General features: G+C 50.9%; 1 protein-coding gene and 1 long non-coding RNA gene across 2 annotated transcripts in view; both read left to right on the top strand.

The window, feature by feature from the left end:
- Positions 1–27,796, top strand: part of LOC129117577 (uncharacterized) — a 444,593-nt gene that overhangs the window by 185,788 nt on the left and 231,009 nt on the right. The gene's annotated exons all lie outside the window — the stretch shown is intronic.
- Positions 2,461–26,167, top strand: PGM2L1 (phosphoglucomutase 2 like 1). Its single transcript, XM_054651108.2, has 14 exons — positions 2,461–2,793; positions 8,509–8,676; positions 12,137–12,243; positions 14,107–14,191; positions 14,828–14,911; positions 16,508–16,701; positions 17,412–17,601; positions 17,796–17,893; positions 18,656–18,836; positions 20,342–20,435; positions 20,842–20,971; positions 21,377–21,566; positions 21,790–21,923; positions 22,758–26,167. The coding sequence occupies exons 1-14, from the start codon at positions 2,683–2,685 to the stop codon at positions 22,858–22,860; spliced, it is 1,869 nt and encodes a 622-aa protein (XP_054507083.2). The 5' UTR covers positions 2,461–2,682; the 3' UTR covers positions 22,861–26,167.

Here is a 27,796-nt window from a genome sequence, read left to right as displayed (position 1 = left end):
GTGAAGGAAAAAAGAAGTTTGTTCTCTGACTCCAACATTTCTAGATTTCCAAGAGTGCCAGTGGATTGGAGGGTGACAGTGCCACCTCTCCAATGACACTGGACAGACCCACAGCCCATCAACTTTCTCCTCTTCCATAAAAGAATGCAAAACAGTGAGGTATTTACACAAAGTGTGTGAGAAAGTTCGCTGCAAGAATGTCAACATCAGAAAGCTTAGAAAATCTTTAAAAACCAGAGTAAACAGCTCAGGGCATGGGGCTGCCAGCAGGGCTGCCTCGGGTCCCGCTGGCACAGCCTCACTGAGCGGGGGAAGCTCTGCTCCAGTGGGGAATTTGCAGGCAATCCCCACATGGGGAGAGATGAGAATCTTGACTCCATGCTTCAGAGGGCTATTTTATGATATATATACATTATCATAAATTAGCCTTCTGAAAGGCTACTTTTATGATAGATATATTATATTTTATGATATATATTTTATATAAAATATTATATATTTTATATATTATTTTATGATATATGTTGTTCAGGAGGTGTTCAGGAGACAGAAATAATGGATTTATAAACCAAAAATCCTGCCCCAGGGGCGGCACTGAGGGGCTCAGCCACCCCCAGCTGCAGGAGCACACGGGGGTCACCCTGCACAGCTTGGAGAGACCAGGAGTGCTGGGAAAGCAGCTGGGATGGCTCGGGAGCTCGGGGCTGGAGCTGCACCATGTGGAATAAAGGGTGACAATTGCCATGGAAACCTCAGGATCTGCTCCAGAGCTGCTCCCATCACGGGGCTGGTCCCGTGTGCTGTGCGCTGGGTTTGGGACAGAGCCCGAGGATGCTGATGGGATGGGACACCTGCCTCTGACCCTGAGGTGTGCCCCAGCCCTCCTGGTGGGCAGCAGGAAGGGAGGATTGTGTCCCTTGTGTCCCTGTGTCCTTGTGCCCAGGTGAGACCCCACCTGCAGCCTGGGGACACAGCAGCAGCAGCAGCACCTGGAGCTGCTGGGGAGAGCCCAGAGGAGGCTCCAGGGTGATCAGAGGGATGGAGCCAGGCTGGCAGGAAAGGCTGAGGGAATGGGGATTGTTCAGCCCAGGCTAGAGGAGCTCCAGGGTGACCTGAGTGTGGCCTCGCAGCACCCGGAGGGAACCCACAGGAAGAACAGAGACTTTTTACAAGGGTTCAGGACAAGTCTGCCTCAAACCGACAGAGGATTGATGTAGATGAGAGGTTAGGAGGAATTCTTTGCCCAGAGAGGCTGCCCCTGGATCCCTGGCAGTGCCCAGGGCCAGGCTGGATGTGGCTGGGAGCAGCCTGGGACAGTGGGAGGTGTCCCTGCCACGGCAGGGGTGGCGCTGGCATTGGTCCCAGTGTGGCCCTGAGTTTGCCCTGGCAGGCCCAGAGCAGCGTTTCCCTGGCTGCAGGACAATGCCACAGCCCCGTGTGACACTGCCCTGCCTTCGGAGCTGCCATTCCCTCCTGCTGGGGCTGAGCCCTGCCACGCTCCTGGCAGCTCCCAGCACACGAGCTGCTGCTGCCAGCCCTGCTGCTGCCAGCCCTGCTGCTGCCAGCCCGGCTCCCTCCATGCCTGCCAGCCCTGCTGCTGCCAGCCTGGCTCCCTCCATGCCTGCCAGCCTGGCCTGTTGGCCCTGGGCTGCGCTGCTGCTCCCTGGGCACTCAGGGGAAAGCACAGAGACCTCGGCTCTCCTTCCACCTGGGAATGGGTTTCAGCTTTAAAAACTCTTCTGGAGGCCCCTGGATCCCTGGCAGTGCCCAAGGCCAAGCTGGAAAGGGCTGGGAGCAGCCTGGGACAGTGGGAGGTGGTCCTGCCCATGGCAGGGGATGGGAATGAAATAAGCTTTAAGGTTTTTTCAACCAAAACCATCTGTGATTCCCTGATTCTATCCCTGTGCAGTGCCTGCTGTCACTATGGCAACCTCTGCCAGGACATGCTGTGGGATTGGGATGCTGTGTGAGATTGGGATGCTCTGGAGGATGAGGATGCTCTGGAGGATGAGGATGCCCAGCAGGATGTGGCTCCCTCCGAGCCTGCTGCTCACGGCCAGGCAATCCAATTGGAGCTGGTGCAGCCGGGGAGGGTTGAGATCCCCCACTAATGGCTTTGGAATTGCCACCTGGAATCACTTCTCAGCAAGCGGCGCACCCCCAAGGCGGCGCCCTATCCGCTGCCCTCCCGGGGGAGCACAGGACGCTGTGGGCGCTGCCGGTCGGTCCCAGGGAGGGCTGTAGCCGTCCCTGGGGTGGGCAGTGCCGGGCGGCGGGAGCAGGGTACACACGGGACATTTTCGGGGCGTTGTTTTCGCCCCGCGGCGGAGGCGGGACGCGAACCCGCGGCCCCCGCGGCCGGCGCCGCTCCCGGAGGCTGCCGGGAGTTGTAGTTCGCGCCGCCTGCCCGGCACCGCCCTGCGCGCGGCGGGGACTGCATTTCCCGTGGTGCCGCGCGGCGGGGCGCGGCCGGGGCGGGCGGGGCGGGGGCGGTCGCGGTCGCTCCCGTTAATCGCCGTTGCTCCCGTTAATCGCCGCCGGCAGCGATAAAAGCCGAGCCCCGGGCGCCCCTTGGCCTCCTCCGCCTCTCCTTCTCCGCGGGCGATGCGCGGTGCGGCGGCGGAGTGAAGGAGCGGCGCCTTCTCCGTCCTCATCCTCCTCTTCCTCCTCCCCGCCGCCACCATGGGCGACTGCGTTGCGCCCGGGGACGTGAACTCGAACGTGCTGGTGTCCCGCAGCACCGGGGACGCGCAGCTGGACAAGGCCGTGTGGCAGTGGCTCAGCTGGGACAAGGTGGGCGAGCGGCGATAGCGACAGCGGCGACACTGCCCGCGCCGCTCCCGGGGCTGCGGCACCGCCCGCCCGGGCAAAGCACGGCCCCGGCCCCGGGATGGGCACGGATGGGGGTCCGGGTACCTGGGGCACTGCCCGGCGCTCACCTGGGCGGGGATGGGGTCATGCCGGCGCTCACCTGGGCGGGGATGGGGTCATGCCGGCGCTCACCTGGGCGGGGATGGGGTCATGCCGGTGCTCACCTGGGCAAGGATGGGGTTATCCTGGCACCTGGGGCACTGCCCGGTGCTCACCTGGGCACGGATGGGCATGGATGGGGCCGTCCTGGCACCTGGAGCACTGCCTAGCGCTCACCTGGGCGGGGATGGCGATGGTCGGTGCCATTCTGGTGCTCACCTGGGCATGGATGGTGCCATCCCTGCACCTGGAGCACTGCCTGGCACTCACCTGGGCATGGATAGGCAGGGGGATGGTGCCATCCCGGTGCTCACCTGGGCAGGGGTGGGGCCGTCCTGGCACCTGGAGCACTGCCCAGCACTCACCTGGGCGGGGATGGGGATGGTTGGTGCCATCCCGGCGCTCACCTGGGCGGGGATGGGGATGGTTGGTGCCATCCTGGTGCTCACCTGGGCGGGGATGGGGATGGTTGGTGCCATCCCGGTGCTCACCTGGGCGGGGATGGGGATGGTTGGTGTCCTCCCCGCACCTGGAACACGGTGCCCGCCCCACCTGCTCCTCCTAGGGCTGGGTTAGCAGCTGGTTAAATGCTGTGTGAGTGTGTTTTCCTCTGCTGCCTGAGTTTAAGCCTCCCCAGGAAAGGCACAGCCAGGGTCCAGCATTCCCCTTTTCCTGTCAGGAGCACTGCAGGCTCGGTTAATTTGGATTTAACCACCCAAATCCACAGTAACAGTGTGGTTTTGCAGGGTGCTTTGCCTGTCCTGTGGTTGAAAGGGTTACTTTGGGTTTTTTGAGGGTTTTTTTGCGGCTGGTTTGTCCAACCATCATGGCCTGTGCTTTAAATAAATACCTTGATGCTGGGGGAGGGTAAGCTGCCAGTGCACCAGGGGTTTGGGCTTCTGGCTGCTTTTCCTTCATTTTTATTTTAGGTTTGTCTCTCCTGGGCCTCTTTTGCCTTTATTTTTATCAGCCGCGGCAGGCAGTGTGTTGGCTCTGCTTCCTCTCCAGCTTCACCCTGCCAGGATCAAAGGGGGAGAGCTGCAGCAGGTGCCACCTGATGGCTCTGAGAGGAGCTCTCTCCTGCCTGGAAATGTGGTTTATTCCTGTCTGGAAATGTGGTTTATTCCTCCCAGCTCTGCAGAAATTAACAGGTGCCATCCGCACCTCCTGCACCCAGGGCTGCTGCTGCTGTGAAAATATCCGGGGGAGGGAAGGAGGGCAGGGAGGAAATAGCATTCCTGATAACACATGTGATAACCCAGCGTGAACCCCAGTAAATATTTTATCTTTATAATGTCTTGTGAGCGCAGTGAAAGGCTTTTGCTGCTTTTAGCAGGTTGTTTTGCCTTCCCTAAAAACGTGTGAGCTTCCACGGGGGTGGGGGAGGCCAGGGAATGTGGCAGGAGCAGGGATTGCTGCTCCAGTGCCCACCACAAACCTCTGCTGCTTATCAGCCTTGAGCCTCCCCTTCCCACCCCCAGCTTCCTGAGCTGCAGGGATTTTTGGTGCCCCTGATAAAGGAAAAATCCATGCACTCCGTTCCCAGCTGGGGGAGGCCTCTGCCCTCCGGCTTAATTGGAAATTGCCGGCTGTAATTAATTACCAGGGCCGTGCTCTGTGTCCTCTGAGGTTTGGGTGTTGGCGCTCAGGAGGAGGCAGAGCTCCTGTGCAGCCCTCCTTGGTGAGGCGTGCCAGCATCTGGGCACTGTTCCCCACTTTGTCCCTTTAATTCCCCTTCTTCCACATCCTGATTTTCCTGTTTGCGCCCCCGGGTTCCTGGGAGGGTCTGGGCTGTGCCAGGCTGCTCGCAGCACACCTGGGCTCCCGGAGGCTCTGCTGGAGCTCCCCGTGGGGGGAAGCCTGGGATGAATGACCCAGGAGCTGTTGGTGCAGGCCCCACTCCCTGCACCCTCCCCAAATTTTCCTAATTCACGGCTCAGCGTCATTTCCTCAGTGGAGGGTTCCTCCTTGCTGGTGAGGTGCTGTTGGGGTGTTCTTGTAATTTTTGTGGCTTTGGAGATGCTTTCCAAGAGGAAATTGAGTTGATAGCTTGAGACCAGTAACTTTCTCCAGCCATTTGCCTTGCAATATTTTTGCTTGTTAAGCCTTTTAAGTGAATTTTTAAGGATAACAGGGGGAAAATGAAGGCCGTGGAAAAATTCATTGAAGCTCAAACCAGCTTGAGGCTTTCCCCCTTCTTTCAGCTACACATGCATAGTGTGTGCAAAACAGAAAGAATAAATTGGTGTGAGTAGTAAATTATTTTGACAGGGTATTAGCTTTGAAACCTAACTCTGGTGGTAAGTGCAGGTGATTAACAAGATTGGGTGTGAAAGAGCCATAAGAAATACTCATTAATGCCCCTGTCTTTACTTTTCCACTTGTTCCAAATATTGAACCCTGGTGACCCCCAAAAAGTGAGGGTTTTGCCAGGTTTGGCAGAGAATGTATATTTTTCCTTTCTGCTTAATAATACTTCTTCAAGCCTTTCTGAAACGTGTTGCAGAGTCTCGTGCAGGTTGTGACCCCAGAGCTCTGCTTCTGGCAGTGACTTCTTATAAACAGTTGTTTTTTATATATATAACGCAATAACTTAAATTATTTAAATGGTGGGAACAGTCCAGGCAGGGCCCCTGGGGGACCTGCAGGGACGAGGAGCAGGGGTACCCTGTGGCACAGCCAGCTCACCCAAACACCCAGAAACCCAGCCAGAGCTCTGTGCTGCTGTGGCTTTGTGCCCCAGCAGGGTGTGTTCCCAGGGCCACTGTCCCTTATCTGCCACCTCCTGCTGCAGCTGGACACCTCTTCCACAGGGAGCTGGGGGCTCCTGACTGGGGCCTTGGCCTGGCCTTTGTGGGCTGTGCTGAACATTTACAGATGTGTGCTCCACAGACACCAGGGGGGATGGATTAGGTGGGTGTCATTGTATAGATGGGGCCAGTATAATTGATTTATTATATACACATTTATAGTGGGTCAGTATCATTTAGTTATTATGCATCATAATGTTATATATAATATTATATAATATATAATTTAGTTATTATATATCATATTTAGCTATTATATATTCATTTATATTGGGTCAGTATAATTTAGTAATTATATACACATTTATATTGGGTCAGTATAATTTATTTATTATATACACATTTATAACATGTTGGTATAATTATTGTGTACATATTTATATTAGGTAGCCTAGATTTAGGTAGCCTAGATTTATGGTGTACATATATGTCCATTAGAGAGGTGTCATGTGTTTATTTATTCCTGTATAATGAAGTTGAAGTATTCCTAGTGCTTGAGGAGGCTGATCAAATAAACAAGTGTCTGCATTTTCTGTGGAAATTCTGGTGCTGATGGTATGGTTAGAAGGTGTGAATTTGGCCTAAAATCTCCAAGGATCTTTTCTTTTTTGCTCTTGGGAAGAGGAAGCATCACAAAAGCCCCTGTGAGCCCTCTGACCTGATGTCATAGCTGCCAAGCCAACCAGCAGAGCCCCCGTTTTTTGGGTTTTTTGGGGGGTTTGTGGTGGGGTTGAGTGTCAGCAGTGTTGTGGAATTCCCAGGTCAGGGGGCAGACAGTGCTCAGAGCCAGGCTGGGTGTTGCAAGAAGGGAAATCTTGGGCCATGGGGTGTGAAACTCCAGCCTGGGGGAAAAAGGCAGGCTGGGCAGCTGGGAAGGAGTAAAGGTGATGCCAGACTGGGATTTTTATTCCTTAGGGAATTAATTGAGTAGCTTCAGTCAAAAATGCTCGTTAATCTATTTTTAAAAGACATGTTTGTGCTATTGCTGGAGCGCTGCCTGAGTTTTGCAGAGCTCCATGAGCTGTGGGATGTGTGATTTCTGTTCTGTTTCTGCAGGGGAGCCGTGCAGTGTGCCCTGAAGAGCTGCAGAGGATGCTGTGTAATTTAATAACTCGGTTTTAAAGCCAAGCCCTGCTCTGTCCTGGTGTGGAATGAGGTTTTCAATAGTCCTGCCTCAGACTCTTTTCACATCAGTCATTTGTTTTCTGGTTGGCTGCCTGTGAACAGCTGAGAGAGGGCCTTGCACTGTTCCAGTTTGATGCCTGTTGTGCCCCATTGTTGTTGTTTCTTTTTGGGCCTGTGTGGTGAGCAGTGCCTTGCTTGGATTGCCAGCCCGTCCAGGAGCCTGGACAATAATGCCTTGCCTTTTATTTCAGAGCACACAGACATGAAAATAAGAAAGAAAAATTTGTTTGAAATTCACATGCCTAGTGTGCACGGTCTGCTGTCAAGCTGCAGAAATAATTCCAGATTTCTCAGTGCATTCTGTGGATTATTTTTCCTCCTGCAGAGCCTCCCCCTAGAGTGTGCTTCCCAGTGCTGCCTGACCTCTGATTTAAATGTCAGGGCAGCTTCACCCCTGCCCTGCAGATGCCATCTGCCTTTTCTGACCTTTCCTTGCCACCCTGCTTGCTCTGGAGGGGCCCTTGTGGGGTGGTGTTTGAGGGTCCCCAGGACGAGGGAGGAGAGGAGAGTCCTGACTCCATGTCTCAGAAGGCTGATTTGTTGTTTTATGATGTATATTACATTAAAAGAAAATTATATAGTAGAAAGAGAAAGGAGACATCAGAGAGCTAGCGAGGAGAGGAAAAGAATGGACAATAAAATCTTGTGGCTGCTCACAGCCTCGACACAGGTGGCTGTCATTGGTCATCAAGTAATAACAATTTCACATGCTGGGTAAACAGTTCTCCAAATCACATTCCAAGGCAGCAAAACATGGAGAGGCTGAAGCTTCCCAGCTTCTCAGGAGAAAGATGCTAGTGAAAGGAGGATTTTGATAAAACATGTCAGTGGTACCCTTGTGCCTCCAGAGCAGCGTTTTGCCCCTCTGCAGGTGCTGCTGTGTGAGCCCTGCCCAAGCTGGCTGCCCAGCAGGCAGGCTGGGTTGCTTGGTGGCCAGGTGAGTTCAGTGTGAGCTGGATGGCTGAGGAGCAGACAGCAGAGGTGTGCAAAGCTGTGCTGGTGCTGTGGGTTTAGGGAAATCCTGCCTGAGCAGGGGATCAGCCTGCATGAGAACTGCCCGCTCTGGAGGGGCTTAGGAGCCTGCTCCAGTGCAAGGTGCCCCTGCCTGTGGAATGGGCTGGTCTCCGAGGTCCCTTCCAGCCCTAACCATCCTTTGATTTCCAGGGTCTTACTGTGTCTGTTTCCTGTGGGTGGGGAGGAAGGAAAAGCTGCTTCGAGGTTTGGGTTTTTGTCCATCCTCCAGGGGCAAAGGTTGGGAATGGAATTGTGTTATCTGCTTGGGGAAAACCTGTTCCAAAGGCTCTGCTCCTCACACAGAGGGGCTGGGAGGTGCCCTAGTGACCAGAGAGCCACATCAGTGGCAGCAGGAGCTCTTGAATCCTTTGTTAATAAGGATAATGTGGGAATAATGGGAGAAGTGAGTTATGGATGCCGGTTCATAGGACAGGAGGGGTTTGCCCTATGAATTACCTGGAACTGGTGAGCATGCAGAGTTGAGCTCGTGGTTGCCAGCCCTGAGGGGATGCCTGGGTGTGTTTTGCAGAACCAGAAGACGAAGGAGCAGATTGAGAGCCTGCTGCAGGACGGGAAGCACCGGGAGCTGCGCGAGCGCCTGTGCTGCCGGCTGAGCTTCGGCACGGCCGGGCTGCGCTCGGCCATGGGGGCTGGCTTCTGCTACATCAACGACCTCACCGTCATCCAGTCCACACAGGTGAGCTCTGGGGGAGCCCCTGCCCCGGGGGCATCCTGCTGGAAGCCCCCAGCTGGGATGCTGCAGCCAGGGGAAGCATGGGAAGCTCAGTGCTCAGAGGGATGAGGTGGCTTGGAGAGCTTGGGCTGGAATTTGGCCAGTGCTCAGTCTGCCTCACAGCCCTGCAGCTGGAGATCTTATGAGCTGCCTTAAGCTCATAAGATATATTTATATATTTAGTATATAAATACCTGCATTTCTATATTATACTACAAAAACAAAGCGGTGAAAATAACCCAAAGGAAAGAAGCGAAGCCCCAACCAAGCAAGCCTGTTCTTCTGTTTTCAGCACAAGTTGTGGGCATAGATAGGCTGAGTAAATGGCATAAACAGTTAATTTGTGCCCAGCCTTGACTGTTGAAAATAGCATGAGCTGGGGTATTTGGAGCACTTGTGCTTGGGAAATCAATAAGATGTTTGTTATGACAAAAGTACTGCATTTTACCTATTTGGACAGGTACACTCCATTTCTATAAAAAGTATAATCAAAGGTGTTTTATGACATGGTTATGGTAAAACGTCTTGTTTAATACTGTGCACCTGAGCTTTTCAGCTGGTTTCTCTTTGCAGGCTGATGCTCTCCCCTCCCTCAGGACATGTGACTGAAATGACAATTTCTGTTGGCCTAGGGTGGAGGGCTGTGCTTGGAACTTGGAACAGCTGGGCGTCCCCAAAGCTGTTTGACATTCTGTTGTCTGAGCTGTTACAACTGGAGCCCACACTCTTGTGGAGAGGCCACATTCCAGGGCTGTTTTGGGAGGCTTTGTGTGGAAGTGCTGCTTTGAGACCCAGCCTTCCCTCTGGCAGCTTTGCTCTGCAGGATCTCCCTCCTTGGCCCTAACAAAAAGCTTCCTGTAGGTGTCTGACCTGCCAGCTGGACACATCCTGGGATGGTGCTTCCTGCCCTTGCTGCTCCAGGTGTGCCAGCCTGCTCTGCCACAAAGGCTGCAGAGGCATCAGCAGCTCCAGCTGGACTCTGGATCAAGGGGGAGCAGATGGATAAAAGGGGTTTAAAAGTCAGTGTTTTGCTGCCAGGGGTTGGATTGTTAAAAGCAGCCAGGCTGCTCAGAGAAGCCCTGTTTCCCTGGCAGCAGAGGGGGTTTTTGGAGTGATTTCCCTGCCCTTTGTGGGGCTGCTGGCTCAGAGGGAGGAGAATTCCCTTTTGCTGGGCAGGGCACAGCTGGCAGGCTCAGTTGGGTGGGCACTGCTGGTTTTTGGGAGTTTTAGCCCAGGGTGTGTGCCTCTGCTCCCTCTGCACAGCTGCTATTTTTGGTTGTTTATTAGAGCTGCAGATCAGGCTGGGGCACGTGGCCTCTGAGGGGTGGATTGGAGCTTTCTGCAGTTTGTGGAGTGAACTGCAGCACATCTCAGCCTTTTCTGAGCACTTTGAGAGGCTGAGGGCGGGAGCAGTCCTGCTGTGAGCATGGACAGCCCTGGGTTTGCCCTTGCCTGGGACAGGAATAACTGGCCAGTCAAATATCAGACTTGTAATTAATACTTCCTTCAGTTAAAATAAGCTGTAGTGAAGTTGCACGTGTGTTCTGTGTCCTTCATTTGAGCTGGTTTTTCTGTCATTTGACCTTTTTTTTCATTGGATCTTCACTTGATTTGATTACATTGATATTATGAAAAGTCAGGTCCAGGAAGGCACAGAATATTCAGCACTTGCTGAGGACTCTGCTGACAATTGCAGGTTTTAAACTCCACATAAAGCCCTGATTCCCTGGCTTTTCTGCTGCTTTGATGCATGTCCAGGTGCTTCTATTAGTGGGAAAGGAACCTGTCACTGATCTGCACAGTGACAAAACCAGCCAGCTTTGCATCAAGGAGTTTGCTGCTGCTTAAAAAGCAAAGCTAAAGGTAAAAGATGAAAAATGTAAATGCTGGGCTTCATAAAGCTGTTCCTACCTCTCTGGATTTCATCAACCAAAAATCTTTTTTTTATTCTTCATACCATCACTGTTCCCTTGCTTCTTTTGAACTTGAGCAGAAGGGACAGGCCATGCTGTGGATGTGGGCTTGCTCTTTTCCATGGATTTTGCATCAGGGAATCACCCAAGCCACCGAGTGGGAGAGGCAATTGTGGTACTTGAGTCACCTGAGGAGAATTGTGGCTGAGATCTGAGTGCTGGCACCTGCTAATGAGCCATTAATTATCACCACCAGATGCACTTGTGCCTCCTTTAGAAGTGGTGGAGGTTTAATAGCAGAAGTAATTAGGGACACTATCAAAACCTGAGCCTTGTTAAGGGAAAATACAAATTCTTTAAACTGAGACGCTTTTCCAAGGGAGGAGTTAACCCCAGAGGTGCTGGGATTCCTCACTGCCCTTGGGGCAGCTGGAGGAGGATTGGTGTGAGCTCAGGCAGAGCGTTTGGGCAGTGGAGAGGCTCTGCTTTCGCTTCCTCACTGGCATTTATTGATTTACTTTCTGCAGCTTTCATAAAGATGTTTGGATAGCAAGCAAGTCCCAAAGGACTGAGTTAACTTGAGCTATGAACCCTGTGGCTGAGCTTTAGGGGCTGCTTTTGAGCAAACTGCTCCATAGCTGAAAGTGAAGACATTGCTGTTTTCCTTCATACCAAGTCTTAGCCTAAATAACGGCTCTGCTATGGGAAATCTGCTGTTCGTGTCTTCAGATGCTGTTCAAGCCAGCTTGAAGAGCTTTTCCCGTTGCTCTCTCCTCTCCTTGCAGCCGTGAGTGGAAGTTGTTGGCAGGGTGAGCACCTGGTGTGCTTTGGGTTCAGCCTGAAGGTGACTGCAGCAGGGGATCACAGCCTCCAGTCCTGCCCTATTCAAAGGTTTCTCTTTGTTTCAAGAGTAAATATCTCCCTCTCTCTGTGTAAACAGGTCATGCCTCGGGGCATGTCCTTGGAGAGCCTGCTTGGACCTGATCCCCAAGGCCTTTCCCAGCCTTGGCAATCTGGGTTCTGAAGGGCCAAAGCCATTTAAGAGAAGGGATCCTGGCTGAACTGCAGGCTGCCTTTCCAGATACCCAGAGAAAAACATCCTGAAGGATTGCACCAAGTACTGGCTGGGGGAGAAATCTGTTTAGTGCTGGTACAGAGCTTCCAAAACATGGATTTTTCTCAATTCAGCCTTGAGAAGCTTCATTTATTCAAATCATCACAGTATGGATTGAAAATGAGTGTTTGCTTCCTGAGGGTTTATTGTTGTTTTCCTGCTCACTTCTATTTCCCACAAGTTTCTCTGGTTACTTGCTTTCTTTCAGTGACCACCGGGGGAAAGCCACTGCTGCTTTTGTGACTAACATTTGAATAATTTTGCGAATATATTGATGTGTTTGAGCTGTGTTTTGCCTGCTGACATGATCCATCCTTTGTGCAAGATCGCCTTCAGTGTTTGTGTGTGCTGCAGCCCAGCTAATTCTCCTTTTCTCCTGTTTTTTTCTTTTCTCCAGGGGATCTACAAGTACCTGGAGAGGAACTTTTCAGACTTTAAGCAGAGAGGCTTTGTTGTTGGATATGACACACGAGGTCAGGTCACCAGCAACTGCAGCAGTAAGAAGTATGAGTATTGATTACATCTGCAAGACTAGAAATGAAATTGTGGCTTTGAATGCTTTCTGTCCTGTCAGCACTTTCTCTCTTGGTTTGGGATGAGCTGGGCACACTCTTTCCTCTCCCTTAGTCCACTAGAACAGTAATGAGGAGAGGCTGGGACTAAATCCTTTGTTTGCCAGCTCAGGAGGAGTGCAAGGCTGCTTGCTCTCCACCAGGGAATTTACAGATTAAATGCACAAGAACATTAGGCTTAATGTGCCTGGAGACAAATTAGAACATGAAGGTAAATTCCCCTGGATATTAATGCCCTTTTGACACTCTCATTCTCTGGAATCCCACACTTGCTTTAAGCTTGCCTGGGGGAGGGCAGTTCCACCTGCAGCCTGCTGTAACCCTGTGTATTCTCACTTGGAGGGGGTTTTACCTGGAATGCTCAAAATGTGGATGTCCAGCAGTGGCAAACTGTGCTCCTTGCAAGGAAAGGGGAGGAAACTGCTTCCCGAATTCTCTAAGGAATCTTAATCCCTTGTCACTGGGCAGCAAAACCCACGTGGGTGATGGCATGCTGTGCACAAAAGCCAACCCAGTAGCCAATTAGTGTTTTGGTAGGGAGGAGTCAGTTATTGCAGTTATTGTTGTAACTAACAGTCCTTTTTCTTTCTAAATGTGGTAGTGTTTAGTGTTGTGGGGGTGAAGGAGTCCCTGGTGCAGTAGAGCACAGAATGCAGTGAGTCTCCCCTCTCCCCTGGGGTGTGTGTGTGGCCCTTTTTCCCCATAGTGTGTGGGTTAGGCACAGTCTGGAAACGAGGAGCTGCAGGAGTGGAGTTCCTGTTCAGCCCCCACAGCCTGGCATGGAGCCTGCAGGGTCACAGAGGTGTTTCTCTGTCCAAGCAGCACCTCAGCTCCTGGCTGTGTGCTCCTCCCCTCCCCAGAGCTGGAATCCAGCTGAGCTCCCCCAGAGGTGTTCCCAGAGGGAGCAGAGTGCTGTCCCAGCACTGTGGGCAGCAGGGCACCCAGCTGTGTCCTGTGAACCAAGCAGAATTCCAGTGGCTTCAGCTCCCGGCTGAGCTCTCAGAGCCTTCCAGGTGGTCTCAGGTGGCTTTTGGCAGCTGCTGCAGGGGAATTCTGAGTTAGAGAGGCTTGGGTTGCTGGTGATGGAGAGAGGGAAGTCAGTATTAGTGCCTGTCTGTGAGAGCAAGGTGAGCTTACACCGTTTAATATCTGCTCTGATTTGCCTCTGGGACTTCCCTTTATCTCCTGAGCTGTGCAAAAAAGTTTGGTATCAGTTACCTGGAAGAGAATGAGCCTCCCTGGTGCTTGAAAGTTTATAATAGTGAGAGTTTGTGATAGTTTGTAAGTTAATAATAAATAGTTGATTAAGTTTATAATAAAGTGAGAACTCTGGGCGCTGTTCCTGTTGCTAAACATTCTGGAATGAGGGGTGCTGCTGTGCAGGGATATTTTTTAGGAGTAGCTCTGCTTCCTGGGCATGGTGTGGAGCTGCTGGGCAGGGCTGGCAAAGGAGCTCAGTGTGGCATTCCCAACCCTTTCCCAAAGCTGCTGCAGACATCTGGTGCCTCAGACTCCCTGGGAAGCTGGGTCTGTCCTTGAGCAGAGGATGTGTGTCTGTGTGTGGGAAATCTGCTTGGTTTAACTGAGGGGCTGCAGTGCCTGCCCTGCCCAGCAGCAGCTGCAGGTGCTGGCTCCCATTCTGCAGCCTGAGAGCTCTGACTGTGCCATTTGTAGGATACCACTCCAGGCAGAGGCCAAAAAGCAGTGGAGTGCCTCAGGAAACAAGTGCCTGGAGGTGGCAGGGGTTCCATCTGGCTGTTGGGCTGCCCTGACTGGATATTTCCTCTCTTGGTAGGCTTGCAAAGCTCACTGCAGCGGTCCTGCTGGCAAAAGATGTGCTTGTGTACTTCTTCTCCACCTATGTCCCTACCCCCTTTGTGGTGAGTCACCTTCTCATCCTGTTGTTGCAACACACAGTTATGGGAGTGTTGGAATTTACTGAAATAGAGAGCTAGAAATTTCCTTAAATTCTGTTATTTAAGAGAAAAATAGAGGCTGCTTGGTACGCCTGGCTCCTCAAGGAGGCTGTAACAGGGATGTCACCAAATTCCTCATGCCTCTGCTTTTAATGCCTCAAAACCAAGCTCCCCTGGTCACAGCAGCTTTTCCTTGCATGGCTTTAAATCCTTGCTTGTATTCCATAAGTGTGCTGTGTGTCCTGTGGACCTTGCTTTGAGGGATGGACTGGAATGGCTGGGGGAACCTGTGATTGGCTTTCCAGCAAGCCTTTCTGTGAATCCCTCTGTTCTGTGTCCAAGGGCTGCTGTAATCTGAGTGCAGGCTTTCAGGTGGCCAGTTTAGGATTGCATTTTTAAATAAATTAGAAGATTTATTAAATAAAGAAGCACGTTTGTTTTTGTGGAGCAGCGTTAGCTAGCGCCGGCTCTGTGCTGCAGGAGGCAGGGTGTTGACCCGTGTGGCTTTCAGCTGGGCTGGTGCAGGGCTGGGGGCGCCCCTGGGTGCTGTGGCAGGGCGTGGGGCAGAGCTGGGCTGAGCTGTCCCTGGTTCCCTTGCAGCCCTACGCCGTGCAGCAGCTGGGCGCCGTGGCTGGCGTGATGATCACAGCCTCCCACAACCGCAAGGAGGACAACGGCTACAAGGTGAGCGAGCCCTGAAACCCCTCCAGTGCCACCTTCCCATGGGCCAGGCTGCTCCCAGCCAGGCCCTGGAACCCTCTGGGATGGGGCAGCCCATGCCAGGGCTCCCCTTGTTGTGTGTGTGTCCATTAGAAGGATAAGTTAGATGAAATGATTGGTCCTCCCACAAGCTGACCCACTTGTCTGTGGTGAGAGATAAGGGCACACAGTTTGTGTGTCTTGGGCATCAACCTGCAGTGACATTCCACAGAGTCTAATCAGCAGCTGAAGAAGTGCCCCAGCACTTTGTGTGTTTGCAGCTGAGCCTTAGAACTCACTTTAGAACTAACCAGAACTGAGGTGGATTCATGCACACGGCAGGGCACAGTGCTGGAGGTGGGAACGATTGAAGAGTGGATTCATAAAACACAGGAGCCTTGGTTTTATTGGTTTTTTGCCCTGGTTTTCTGGGCACTGAAGAAGGGTGGGTGGCTTCCCTTGGCAAGCTTGGGACAATAAACCCATCCACAACAGCAAGTGCAGTGTTTTAACCAAGCATTTCCTTCCTCGGCTCTCTAAGAAGCTGAACTAAACTCTCAACTTTAGCTGAGCATTCTAGAAGCCCTGTGGCAGGTCGGTGAGTGATGGCCATGTGAGGGAAGGCAGAGAGAGCTCCTGGGGGTGCTTGAGCTGCTCTTGCCTTCCCTGGAGCCATAGTGAAGCTCTTCACCAGCCTTGGTTTGTGCTGAGCTGGAGCAATGAGCAAGGAGAGAAGCCACAGGCATTTCCCAGTGTGCTTCATTTGTCAAGAAGCCATTTGATGTTTGTGTCTTCTGATGCAAACATACCAGAAGTTTGCAAACTTACCATCAGTCCACAAAGAAGTGAGCAGCAGTTTGCTTCTGCCAGCACCCTGGTGTGTTTCCTGGTCTTTCCAAATTCCCCTGTGGATTTCAGCAGGTTCTGAAGGTTTTGGGCAATGCCAGCTGGAGGTGACAGACCCAGAGGTGAGGAGGCAGAGGCAGATGATGTGAGCAGGGTCTGGCCCGTGAGCTCAGCCAGGCTGTTGGCAGCAGAGTGTGGGAAAAGTGGCCTCTAAGTCTTTAACAAAGGCTTTATTATAGCTGGGGTTAGATCTGGAGTTTCCACTCTGGAGGGTGTTTCCAGCTGAGAGATTAGGGCTGTTGAGCTGTGGAAAAACACAGACCTTGGCACCCTGCTTATCTGCTTTGCTCTGGGTTCAAACCCAAGCTGTGTTCCTTTCTCCAGAGGAATGCCAGCCTCGGGGAAGGTGATGTTTTCCCACTGTTACACTTTGCACAGCACTCCCTGATACGAGTGCCTGCTTTTGGTTTCTCGCATCCTGATATTTCAGCTGTGATAGTTCAACACCAGCTTCTGTGAAAACAGTTGTGCTGCTGTGTTAGCTCCATTTATCAGTTGTGAGCTCAGGAGTTCGTGCTGGATGACTCCAAATGTCTTGAGAATCAAGCCAGTCAGATGCTGAGTCCTCTGTATGGCTTAGGCAGAAAGTAGGTGGAATCCTCCAGCTCAAAGAATTTATCAGGTTAATAGTCTTTGCAAATAAACTGAGTGTTGTTTTCCTTCCTCTTACCCCAGGTTTATTGGGAAAATGGAGCACAGATCACCTCTCCTCACGATAAGGAAATTATAAAATGCATAGAAGAGTGTGTGGAGCCATGGAATGGCTCTTGGAATGAAAATCTGGTGGACACCAGTCCCCTCAGGCAGGATCCTCTGAAGAAAATTTGTGACAGCTACATGGAGGACCTGACCAAGATCTGCTATCATAGGTATTGTATAAAGCAAAAAGTTATGTTTTTGAGTAAGCTGTGGGCTGCATGTGGGAAAAACTGACTGCAGACAGGCTTGCCTGTGTTGTCTGAGGTGTCCTCAAATTCAAGGGTCACCATCCTCAGGGTTATTATTATTATATCTATCATTACCTATCATTATTATTATCCTATCATTATTATTCTCAACCTTTTGATTGAGAATAATAATGAGAAAAATCTGCCTTTGGGAATTAAGGTACTGTGAAACATCCCAGTGGAAACCATTTATTGTAAGCGAATGTGCTCTCAGAGTTCTCAATAAAATGCTGAAATTCAGAGTAAAAGCGAGGTGCACATGCTTAAAAAGATTCAGTCTGAAGGTTAGGTGGGGCAGAGGATGAGAATGAAGGGAGGAGGACGGATGGCATGAAGCAGAGCTGGAATAACATTTTAAGGTGGTGGAAGAGCTTGAGTTTGATGTAGAAATCAACAGTTTATTCTTGGGAGACTTTGATCTGTTTCAGCAGAAGGTAAATACTTCATCTTCCAGGAGAAGCAGCTTTAACCCAGCGGTTTCTAGTGCAAAGTAAGCACTTTGACCGATTCCTTTGGAATTAATGCAGCAACCAGCAGGGCAGTCCACAGGGGAATTGCAGTTTGCTTTCCTTTCCCTCACAAGCAGCCTTGTTGGAGAGCTGGGATCCTGCTGAAGCTGTGTTTCCCTGCAGGGAGCTGAATGTGCAGAGCAGTCTGAAGTTTGTGCACACCTCCTTCCACGGCGTTGGCCACGACTACGTGCAGCTCGCTTTCCAAGCCTTTGGCTTCCAGCCCCCCATCCCAGTTCCTGAGCAGAAAGATCCAGACCCCGACTTCTCCACTGTCAAGTGCCCCAATCCTGAGGAAGGAGAATCTGTGCTGGTATTCTGGTTTCTAATTCAGCTGATTTCTATGGGGAAAAGCAAACTGAGAAAGGAGAGAGCAGGGGGAAGCTGCTTTCAGCTGTGGGAAACCCATGGGGGGTTTTTCTTTGACTGGGTGTTAGGGGTAAGTAGGAAGGTTGTGGGTCTATTCACTCTCACACTTTGGTTTTTTTGTCCCTCCTTCTCCCCCAGGAGCTGTCACTGAGGCTGGCAGAGAAAGAAGGTGCCAGAATAGTGGTGGCCACTGATCCAGATGCAGATAGACTGGCAGTGGCAGAACAGCAGGAAAAGTGAGTGGTGGGACCCTCTCTTGTGTCTTCCTGGTGGTGACAGTCACAGAACATCCCCAAGTTGCCAGTCACAAGCCTTCAATCCACTCTTTTCCTTTGTCCTTCGAGTTTTATCCTTTGGTACTGCTCCAAATGCGTTTTAGATCAATTCACCCAGCAAAGAGTAGATTAAATACTTGCTGGTGTAATAGTAAATGGCCAAACAAAGCTGAGCTGAAAACTGAGTGGTTACTGAAGGCAGTAAAATCATTTGGCTTGCTGTGTTTCCATTTATATCAGGCAAACCTTCCTTGGCAGTTGTCATGGACTTTTTTGGTGGAGTGTGGTTTTTTGTTTGTTTGTTTTGTTATTTTGAATTTTAATCTTTTGTTTCCCCCTGCTTGTTCATACTGAACAGAAGTTATTTTCCTCCCACTAACAGGCCCCAATTCTGATGGCTGTGTAAGTGAAAGCTGCCTGCAATGTTCAGGTTGCCTAGACTGCTCTGTGTGGATCAGTTCTAGACTGCTCTTGTGCTGCTGGCTCATCCAGGCTGTGCCAGAGGGGAGACCCTGGGGCTCTCTTTGGGCCCTGGCCTTGTAAATCCCTGAGGTGTGATGATGGTGTGGAGTCTGTCAGTAGGGTGGCTTTGCCTAGAGCAGCTTGGCAGTGCTGTGCTCACATGCCCTGTTGAGGGACTGCAGAAATCCTCTCCCCCAGCCCTGGCCTTGCCTCTCTGGGTGCTGAGGGCCTCCAGCAATCCTCCCTCGCCTCTCCCCACAGCGGCTGCTGGAAGGTGTTCACGGGCAATGAGCTGGCGGCCTTGTTTGGCTGGTGGATGTTCTCCTGCTGGAAGGAGCACTGCCCCCAGGATGCTGACGTGAGCAATGTCTACATGCTGGCAACCACGGTCTCCTCCAAGATCTTGAGGGCAATTGCCCTTAAAGAGGGGTTTCACTTTGAGGTGAGTGTGGGTGCTGTGGTGCTGTCTCCATCCAAGCCCCTGCTGAAGGGTGGGCAGGGGACATGGCATCCAGGCTCCTGGCTGGGAGCTGTGAGGGGCTCCAGCTTGCAGAGGATGTTCCTCCACCCACACAAGCCTGACTTCAGCCTCCCCAGCCTTCTGGGACTGGGAGATCAGCGTGGGCAAAGCTCAGTCCCAGGGACGCGAATGAACACCTGGACTGCAGATAACCACAGCTAAGGTATTCCCGTTATCTGAAATCCCTCTGAGTGAGAGAAGGGGATTTGTGCAGCCTGCCCTGCTCACTCTGAGTGTTGTGCGTTTGTAAGGAGCACTTGGAGGTTACACAATGGCCCTTCAGGTGCCCTGTCCCAGTGGGTTTTGATTTTGGGTTTACTTCAGGCAGAGGAGCTCCTGTGTTCAGACCTTTAATGCACAGCTTTGTGAAGAACTCGCTAAAGAAGAAGCTAGGGGGTCTTCCCCCCCAGACTGACAGTTTAGCTCCTGCATCCAAATTAAATCTGATTTCTGTTGGATGTTAGCCAGAAGAGCGCCAAGTGCCTGAAATCATGGCACAAACATAAAAAGGGCTAGGCCTTGTTTATACGTGTCTTAATTAAATCCATGTGCAATAGGAATAAGTGTTTTGCCAAAAAATGAGGAATTTAAAATTGAAAGCAGCTCTGAGAACCATTTTGAGTGACTGGCCAGATAATCAGGGTGAATGTCAGTTCTCTGTAGTGGATTTGGTTCTCTCTCTAAATACTGTTTGTTTGTTGTTTGTTTTTTTTTTTTTTTTTAATTGCAAAAGGACATACTTGACTGAAAGAAAAAGAGGAACTAGGAATTTACAGAACCTCTTGGCCTTCTCTAAAAGCTTTCCTTCCTTTTTATTTGCAACTTCCTTCTCTCCAAGAAAAGCTGTTTCCAAGCTTTTGGCTGCTTTTACATGATTTATGTAAACACCCCCAGAACAGTGCTCTCCCCTCCCAGCAGCTAAAAGTGTTACTCTTATATTTCTGTAGCTTTTCCCCATGAATAACTGTGTCTCATCTGATGAGCAGCACAGATGATCTGATGTGATCTGAGCACCACAGCCCCTGACACACTTTTGCCTTGGTTTGGTACTCGTGTCCTACTTGAGTATCCACTAGGAAAATCCTTTCCAGTGGCTCTTTGCCTTGGACTCCTCATAAAACTGAAGATATGACTTGTCTGATGCTTCTTTACTGTCCCTATTCTACTTGTCAATTTATTAGATTTAAATTTAAAACACTTCAAAAAGAACCCAGAGAAACATCCCTTAGCTTTAGTGTTTTGACTCTGCAGCAGTCTTTCCCATTGACCCTAAAATTCAAAATATATTATGTTTTCTCTTTGGTGCTTTGGTTTTTTTTTTTTAGTCTGAACTGAACAGTGGCTATACTTTTTTTTTTTCTTTGAATTGAATCTAAATTGAAAATACATATTCTAAGCACTCCCTTTTTTTTCCCCCCCTTTTTTAGGAAACACTCCCTGGTTTTAAATGGATTGGAAGCAGAGTGAAGAATCTCCTAGACAATGGAAAAGAAGTTCTCTTTGCATTTGAGGAGTCTATTGGTATGAGTGCTGGTATCCCTTTGAACTGTTGAGAACTGAGGGGGGACGTGACTAGGAGGGACTGATCTTAGCTATGAAATAAAACACACAGAAAATGTACTTTATTTTTATCCTAATAGCTAATAGCATTGATATTTTGCTCTCATCAAATTGACTTGCCAACTCCCATGATAAATTGTACCTGACTTGCTGATTCTGGTGTTTGCTTATCTTTCCAGCCCTATAACCCCCAAAATCATTAGGTTAGATGAGAAATCATTGGATTTCTGCTGCATAAGCAGCAATAAAGCAGCCTCCATGTCCTGGCCAATTTTCCTTTGCAGGATCAAAGGTTAGAGCTTCAGTCAGGTCAATCAGAGTGATAATCTGTCAGGTTATTTTCCCACCATCCCTTTTTTCTTCCTAGGCTTCATGTGTGGCACATCAGTGCTGGATAAGGATGGAGTGAGTGCAGCTGTGGTCATTGCAGAAATGGCAACTTACCTGCAGAGCCAGGGCCTGACCCTGGCACAGAAGCTTGTTGACATTTATGAATTGTGAGTGGTGGCTTTCATCAGAATGTTCTACCCTGCTGTTCTGGAGCTGGGAATCATCTGAGGAATATTTATTTAAATATGAGTAAATGTTTGTGTCCCTCAGATGCTTTCACATTGTAACTTGCTTTGGGGTTTTTTGATGTAGGATGGGTTAGAGCCCATCATAGCTGATATCACAAGGGGCTCCAGGAGGGCTGGAGAGGGATTTGGACAGGACACAGGGAATGGCTTCCCAGTGCCAGAATGGATCTGTAACAGAGCAGGAAGGAATGGCTAGGGATACAACCCCAGCAATAAAACAAGGGTGGTGTTTGTCAGAATTAAGCCCTGTCCTGAGATCTTTTGGGTACAAACAAGCCCAAACCCTCTGAATGTCACAATGAGAGAGGATCCATGTGCTTGCAGGTATGGGTATCACATCTCCAAGACCTCCTATTTCCTGTGCTATGACCCTGCCACCATCAAGAGGATATTTGAGAGGCTGCGGAACTTCGAGGGCCCCGAGTCGTACCCCAAGTGCTGTGGGGCTTACAGCATCCTGCACGTCAGGGACATCACCACAGGCTATGACAGCAGCCAGCTGAACCACAAGTCTGTGAGTTCCAGGGTGTTTGTGCAGGGCAGGGGTGCACAAACCCAAATGCACCGGGGAGGAGGCAGATGGGGAACAACACGGTGCTCACTCTGACGCACTGGCTGCTGCTCACTCGCTGATCCCGATGCTGCTGCAGCTCCTGAGCTCCCAGGGGCTGCTGCAGGGGCACTGAGGGGCTGCTGCTGTGCTGCAGGGGCACTGAGGGGCTGCTGCTGTGTTGCAGGTGCTGCCAGTGAGCAAGAGCAGCCAGATGATCACGTTCACCTTCCAGAACGGCTGCGTGGCCACGCTGCGCACGAGTGGCACCGAGCCCAAGATCAAGTACTACGCCGAGATGTGTGCTCTGCCCGGGCACAGGTCAGTGTCCCCAGCCTGCTGCTGCCCTCAGCAGCACACCAGGAGGGGGCTCTCAGCATCTGCTGCAGCAGGATTCTCTAACAAACCCAGTTCCCCCGTTAGTTAGGGTTAAAAAGCGTTCAGGTGACAAAATCAGGAATTGTTCAGGCTAGGAAAGCTCTCTGAGGTCAGAGTCCAGCCTGTGACCAACCCTCACCCTGTCAAGGGGGCCAGGGTGTCCCATCCAGGCTGTTGTGCCTCTGCTGGAGTTGTGCTGCTGCTGGTGGGTGTGTTTGCAGCCAGGTGGGCTCCCACTGCCTTTGGGAATCTGCTGTGTTACCCTGAGCTGCGGGAGAACAGCCAGGTGCTGTTCACCTAGGCTGAGCCACTTCCAGTGTAAAACTGGGGGGGAATCCAGGGTGTGCTCACACCACAGAAACCTCCTCTTCATGATTATGGAATCATGGAATGCTGTGTCTTGGAAGGGACCTTAAAGACCATCCTGTTCCACCCCTCTGCACCTTCCACCATCCCAGGTTGCTCCAGCTGGGCCTTGGACACTCCTGGGCAACCTGTGCCCGGGCCTCACCACCTGATTATTGCAGTATTAATTGAAATTAATTTAATTAAAGGAGAAAAAGGCCACTAGAGGGCTCTGGGCACCATCTTTTCAAGTCCCTTCCAGCCCAAGCCACGATAATCCTGCTGGAAAGGAGCTTGTTAAAGCAGGAGTCTCCTCACCTGGAGGGGTGGGAAACACATCAGAGCAAGTCCATCCCCATCAGGTCTCACTGTTTGTTTGTTTAATTCTGGGCATTTCCCAGCTCTCTGACCTGGGCCTGTTGTCTCCTGCAGTGACAGAAGTGTGCTGGAAGAGGAGCTGCAGAAGCTGATAGAGGCTCTGATTGAGAATTTCCTGGAGCCTGCCAAGAACGGGCTGACCTGGCGCTCTGCATAGAGCCCGAGCCAGGGGAGGCTTTGAACAAAGGACCCAGGAGCAGAACCAGTCTCATCTCTGTGTCTGTGTGTGTGTGTTTGAAACAGCTGCGTTCTTTTTCTGTGCAGAAGAAGCTTTCTTTTGTCAGGCTTTTCACCAAACTGGGATAAGGAGAGGAGGTCAGAGGAAAGGGTGGGATTTATTGCTGCAGTTTTCAGTCCTTTTGACCAAAAGTTTAATTAACCCACACCAATGCAAATGAACTGCCCGAGTACCTTTTGAGACAGCTGAGCTTAGCTGCCACATCTTGTCTTAAACTCAGTTCAGGTACCTGAAACACCTCTTTTTTTGTGTGAGAAAAGGTTTTAAAGGAGTGATCACTCCACACTGACAGCACAGGCTGCTTCTTCCCTGCAGCTCTGAGACCTTCCATACAGGTCTGCACTTCCAAAAGCATCCAAGCAGAGCTCAGCATTTCTTGTGTAGGCAAATTGTTGGCATTTTTCAGCTACCTAAGAATTCTCCTGTAGGTGAAGGTGTTCTTGGGCATTGTAGCTTTCCTCTGTGTGTCTTAAAATAATTGGCAGTGAAGCAATAGTGGCAACAGCTGCAGCTTGGGGTTGGAATTGCCTGGTGCCTTTCCAAGGCTTCCAAAGGAGCAGGAACTTGGTCATTCCTTGGTAAAATTGCCCCTCCTGACTACCACAGGCTCTGTAGCTACTTTTTTCCCTACATCTCTGCAGGGTCTTAAGCTTTCTTGGTTTTCTGTATCCATTACTTGATTTAAATGCTAGTCAGTGACTTTTTGGTTTTTGCTGACCTGTATTTATATTGTCTGTGTATTAAAAAAAAAAAAAAAAAAAACAAAAAAAAAGAAAACCAAGGAAGAAAGTGAAGATAAGACTAACACAGTTACTAAATTGTGATTTCTTAATTTTTTTTTTGTCATGTCCTGTCAGGTAATTTGTTAGAATAGCACTTTGCAAATACTATTATTCAAGGGTAAATTTTTAACAGCTTCTCCCATTTGTTTTTCTCCCTTTGCTCAAATAGCAAGTGGGACTTGAAATCACATTTTCCAAAAAAAACCACCCAAACCAATACTCAAGTTCTCCCTGTGGTTATATTGGATTTTGGGCAAGAAAGGCCCTGTTTTGGCACAGGGGAGCTGGTTCTGGAAGCTCCCTGCTGTCGCTGGCAGCAAGGAAAGGGCAGCAGCAGCAATTCAGTGCTGGGTTTTATCTGCGTGGAGATGATGGGAGGAGAGCCCAAGGTGCCCTGGAGTTGAAGCTGTTGTTTTGCCACTATTGCTGCCTCTCCAGGTAGATAGATCCTCCCTCTGCTGGTGCCCTTGCAGCTGGATGCCACAGGATGGCACAGGGTGGGTTTGTTGGTGTGTGTTGCCTCTCCATGGCTTCAGAGAGCCCTGAGGTTTGGGGGTTTCCTGCTGCCAGCAGCTTTGCACTATGTCCATGGAGAAGTATTTCAGTGTCTGTGAATGTACATGTACTAGAGAAGGTCTGTGTTGCACAAGTTCTGACCTGTCACTGCTATTTATTTATTTTTTTATGTTAAGAGAGAGTATCTCTGAATTGTTCTGCCAGTGAGTGAAATGTATCTCATGCCAAAAGCTTGGGTTTCTTCTACCTTGACTGTACATTTGACTGACATGGTGGGGAAAATAGGCAAACCCAGACACATTCAGAGGATGCTTTTGTTGTTGTCTGTGCTGGCTAGGGCTGGGCAGGCATTTCTGACTGCTGCTTTGCCCTCAGCTCTCCCAGACAGGGGGCAGATCTGGATCCCCACTGCACTGAACTCGAAGGAGCTCTTGCCATTCCTTCCACTGGCAGCAGAGTAAACCCTGAGATGTTGAGGGTTTTCTTCTCCAGACAGTGAAGAGAACAAGTGACTTGGGACATAATTTTGAACAAACACTGTAAAAAGCATTGTGTGTGTGTGGTGAGCCCAGCTGTGTGTTATTGTGTCTTGTGAGTGATGGCTGTGCTCCTACAAAGAGCAGGGATCTGCAGCTTCCCAGAGATCTGCTTTGTGTCTCTAGGCAAGCGCTAGAAATGGAGAAAATGTTTTCAAAGCAGCGTTGTTAGAAGCTGTTCCTAGTCTAACTATGCTTAATTAAAGAAGAAAACCCAGCTGTGGGGTACTTTGTGTCTGGGATTTTCCCCATGGGTAGGTCTGTCAGGGAGCTGTAGCTGTGGTGATGCTTTTGGGAGGACAGCAGCAGGCACAACGTGTTGAATGTACTTTCAGGGTATAATTACTATTTGCTGTTTTGAAACTGCTGCTACTGTTGTTTTCCTACTGTATTGGAACTGTTTGATATATTTATATTGTTCCATTTGTGGAACTCCTTTATCTCCCCGCTCTGATCTCGCATCCCTTACTTCTGTTACCGTGAAGGACTGGAATTCTCGTTTCCTTGCCCTGTAACTTTGTAATGCATCGTGGTAGAGTTCACTTGGTTTGTGCACAGCCTTCCTTGAGTTGTCAGCTGTTCTTTCCCACTCTCAGATAAGAACAAAGGCCTTTCTGACCTGAGTACAAAGCAGGTCACAGATCAAAGGGCGCCGTGGATGTTGTTTCTGAGGTGCTCCCAGGTAAAACACACCTTGTCAAAAGCTGGGCAGTGGTCATACAGCCAGTGTTGGATAAAATCCAGGGGGCTGGGGTTTGTCCCCAGGTTTACTCTCTGGTGAAGCTGTGTGTCCATGGGCTGGGACAGGGGCTCTCGGAGTTGTGGCTGGCTACCTGCATGCTCACATCCCTGCTGTTGCTCCCTGGCTCAGCACGCTGGGTGCCCTCCCTGCCAGGCTCCTGAGGGCGGGGGGTTCCAGCCCCCATTTCCTTGCAGAAGTGTTTGTGTGACACTGGTGGAAGCCAGGAGAGCTGGGCTCTGTCCCTTGGGCAGGGTGGGATGTGTGTGCTGCCTTAGGAAGCACCTGGATGGTCTCTAATTTTAAAACTGGTATCACTTTGTTTTGTCTTCCCCTTTTTGTCCTCTCCCCAGCCAAGAGAGGGCTCCTTGCATGGTGGCACTGGGTGGTTACAGTCCAGCTTGATTCCCTCTGCTCAGAAATGGCTTTGTACAGGTGACTGAAGCATCTCAAGTTGCATCATTCCCCTTGCCTGGAAGCTGGGGGAGTTCTGGATCTGTACTGCTGTTTACCTGGTGTCTGTTCTGTAAAACTGGGGCGTATTACAAATACAGAGTGAGAATTTGCACTTTTCTGAAGACTTTCTGTGTACTGCTATGTGGATTTAGCTGAATGAAGTGTTAAGTAATAAACTATTCCCTTCGTAGTCTCAATCCAGGTTTCCTTGTCTTCTTTAGCCAAACACTTCTGCCCTGGAAGCTGAGCTGGGCTTGGAGGGGTATCCATGTGCCATGGATAAGGCTTTGAGAACAAGAGACTGCTCAGAGCCTCCTGCTTTTGGTGGCACTGAGCTGTCCCTGATGGTGGAGGGTGTCTCTGGGCTGATGGGCACCGCAGTGTCCCCTCAGTGATGGCTGCAGCCTTCACCCCAGGGGCTCCTGTGTACCTGATGTTGTTTTATCTGCCAAGGCTGCTCTCCTGGGCCCCTCTCCTCCTCCCAGCTCCGTGTAGGGGACAGCCAAGGCCAGGCAGGAGCCCTGGCAGCGTAGGGTGCACTTGAGCAGGCAGAGGGGGAGCCTAGGACTGGCACCTGCTGTCCTTGTCCCTGCTGAACACAGACATTTCTTCCAGGACAGCAGGACTGGGCTGCTCCAGCCTCCTTGGGGCTCGTGGGAGCAGTGTGGGTGAGCAGAGCATCATCTCCTGGAGCCTCCAGGTCCCTCTGTGTTGCTGGCAGAGCACCAGGCCCCAGGGACATCCACCAGGGAGCAGCCAGGGTCGCTGGAAGCTGATCAGTCCTGGCAGGCAGCAGTGCTGGCTTCGCATTCAGGTCCTGCCAATTTAAATGTTAATTCAGTAACTAAATTAATTACCAATGGGCTGTCCCTGGGCTGGGCTCTCTGGATCCAGTCCCTCCTAGCTTCACCCTGCTCGGCTGCTGTTTGCTGGGGGAGGATGTGGCTGGTGAAGGGCTGGGTGCTCCCTGTTGTCCCATTCTGGTTCTGGGAAAGCTGAGCAGTGCTGGCTGCAGCCTGCTGGAGCACCTGAAATCCCACCTGAGGGCCTGGGGAGGCAGGGGCACCAACAGCCCCAAAACCTGGTCCCTGGATGGAGCCAAGGGCAGCCCCTCAATTGCAGCTTGCCAAAAGGGAAACTGAGGCACAGGGGAGAGAGAGAAATGGGCTCAGGGACCCATCCTGCCCAAGCAGAGCAGCATTTCTGAGGCTGGGCAGCCTGAGCAATTAGAAGTGATGAGGAGCATCTAAAAATAGGGATTTGTAAATGTCAGGCTGGCGAGTGGCTGGGGCACGTGCTGGAGGACAGAGCAGCTCTGCAGGCTGCCTGTGTCTGTCCGTGTGTCCTCAGGCAGGACAGGGATCTTGGCTGATCCTGGCTCCCTGGGAGCTCCCCAGAACTGCCTGATGGGGGTCAGCCTGGACAGCCAGCACCAGAGGCATCTTCTGGCTGTTTTATCCTGACAGGAGCTGCAGAGGATCCCAGCTCTGCTTTGCGTGGGGGACACCAGGCTCTGAACACAGGTGATTTTCCCCTGACTCTTGATAGGAGTAAACATCAGCAAAGGCCTGAGGCCCCATGGATGATGCCAGCCTCAGGATCTGGGTGCTGTGCTGCCAAAACCACCTCAGCTGTTCAGTCCCCCTGTCTGTGGGACATGGGGGTCTGCTGGCACAGAGACACCCAGCAGATGTGATCCTCTCCATCTCCTCCACGCCTGCCTCCCACCTGTCCCCAGTGCGCCAAAAACTTGCTTCAAACAGCTGGGAACAGAGGTTTATTTGGAAAAATAATCCAGATTGGGGCAGATTAGTGGAAACATGTCC

Source organism: Agelaius phoeniceus, chromosome 2 (assembly GCF_051311805.1).
Source record: "Agelaius phoeniceus isolate bAgePho1 chromosome 2, bAgePho1.hap1, whole genome shotgun sequence".
Classification (NCBI taxonomy): domain Eukaryota; kingdom Metazoa; phylum Chordata; class Aves; order Passeriformes; family Icteridae; genus Agelaius; species Agelaius phoeniceus.
The sequence above is the reverse complement of the archived record's forward strand: the minus strand, read 5'-3'. Positions and strand labels throughout refer to the sequence as shown.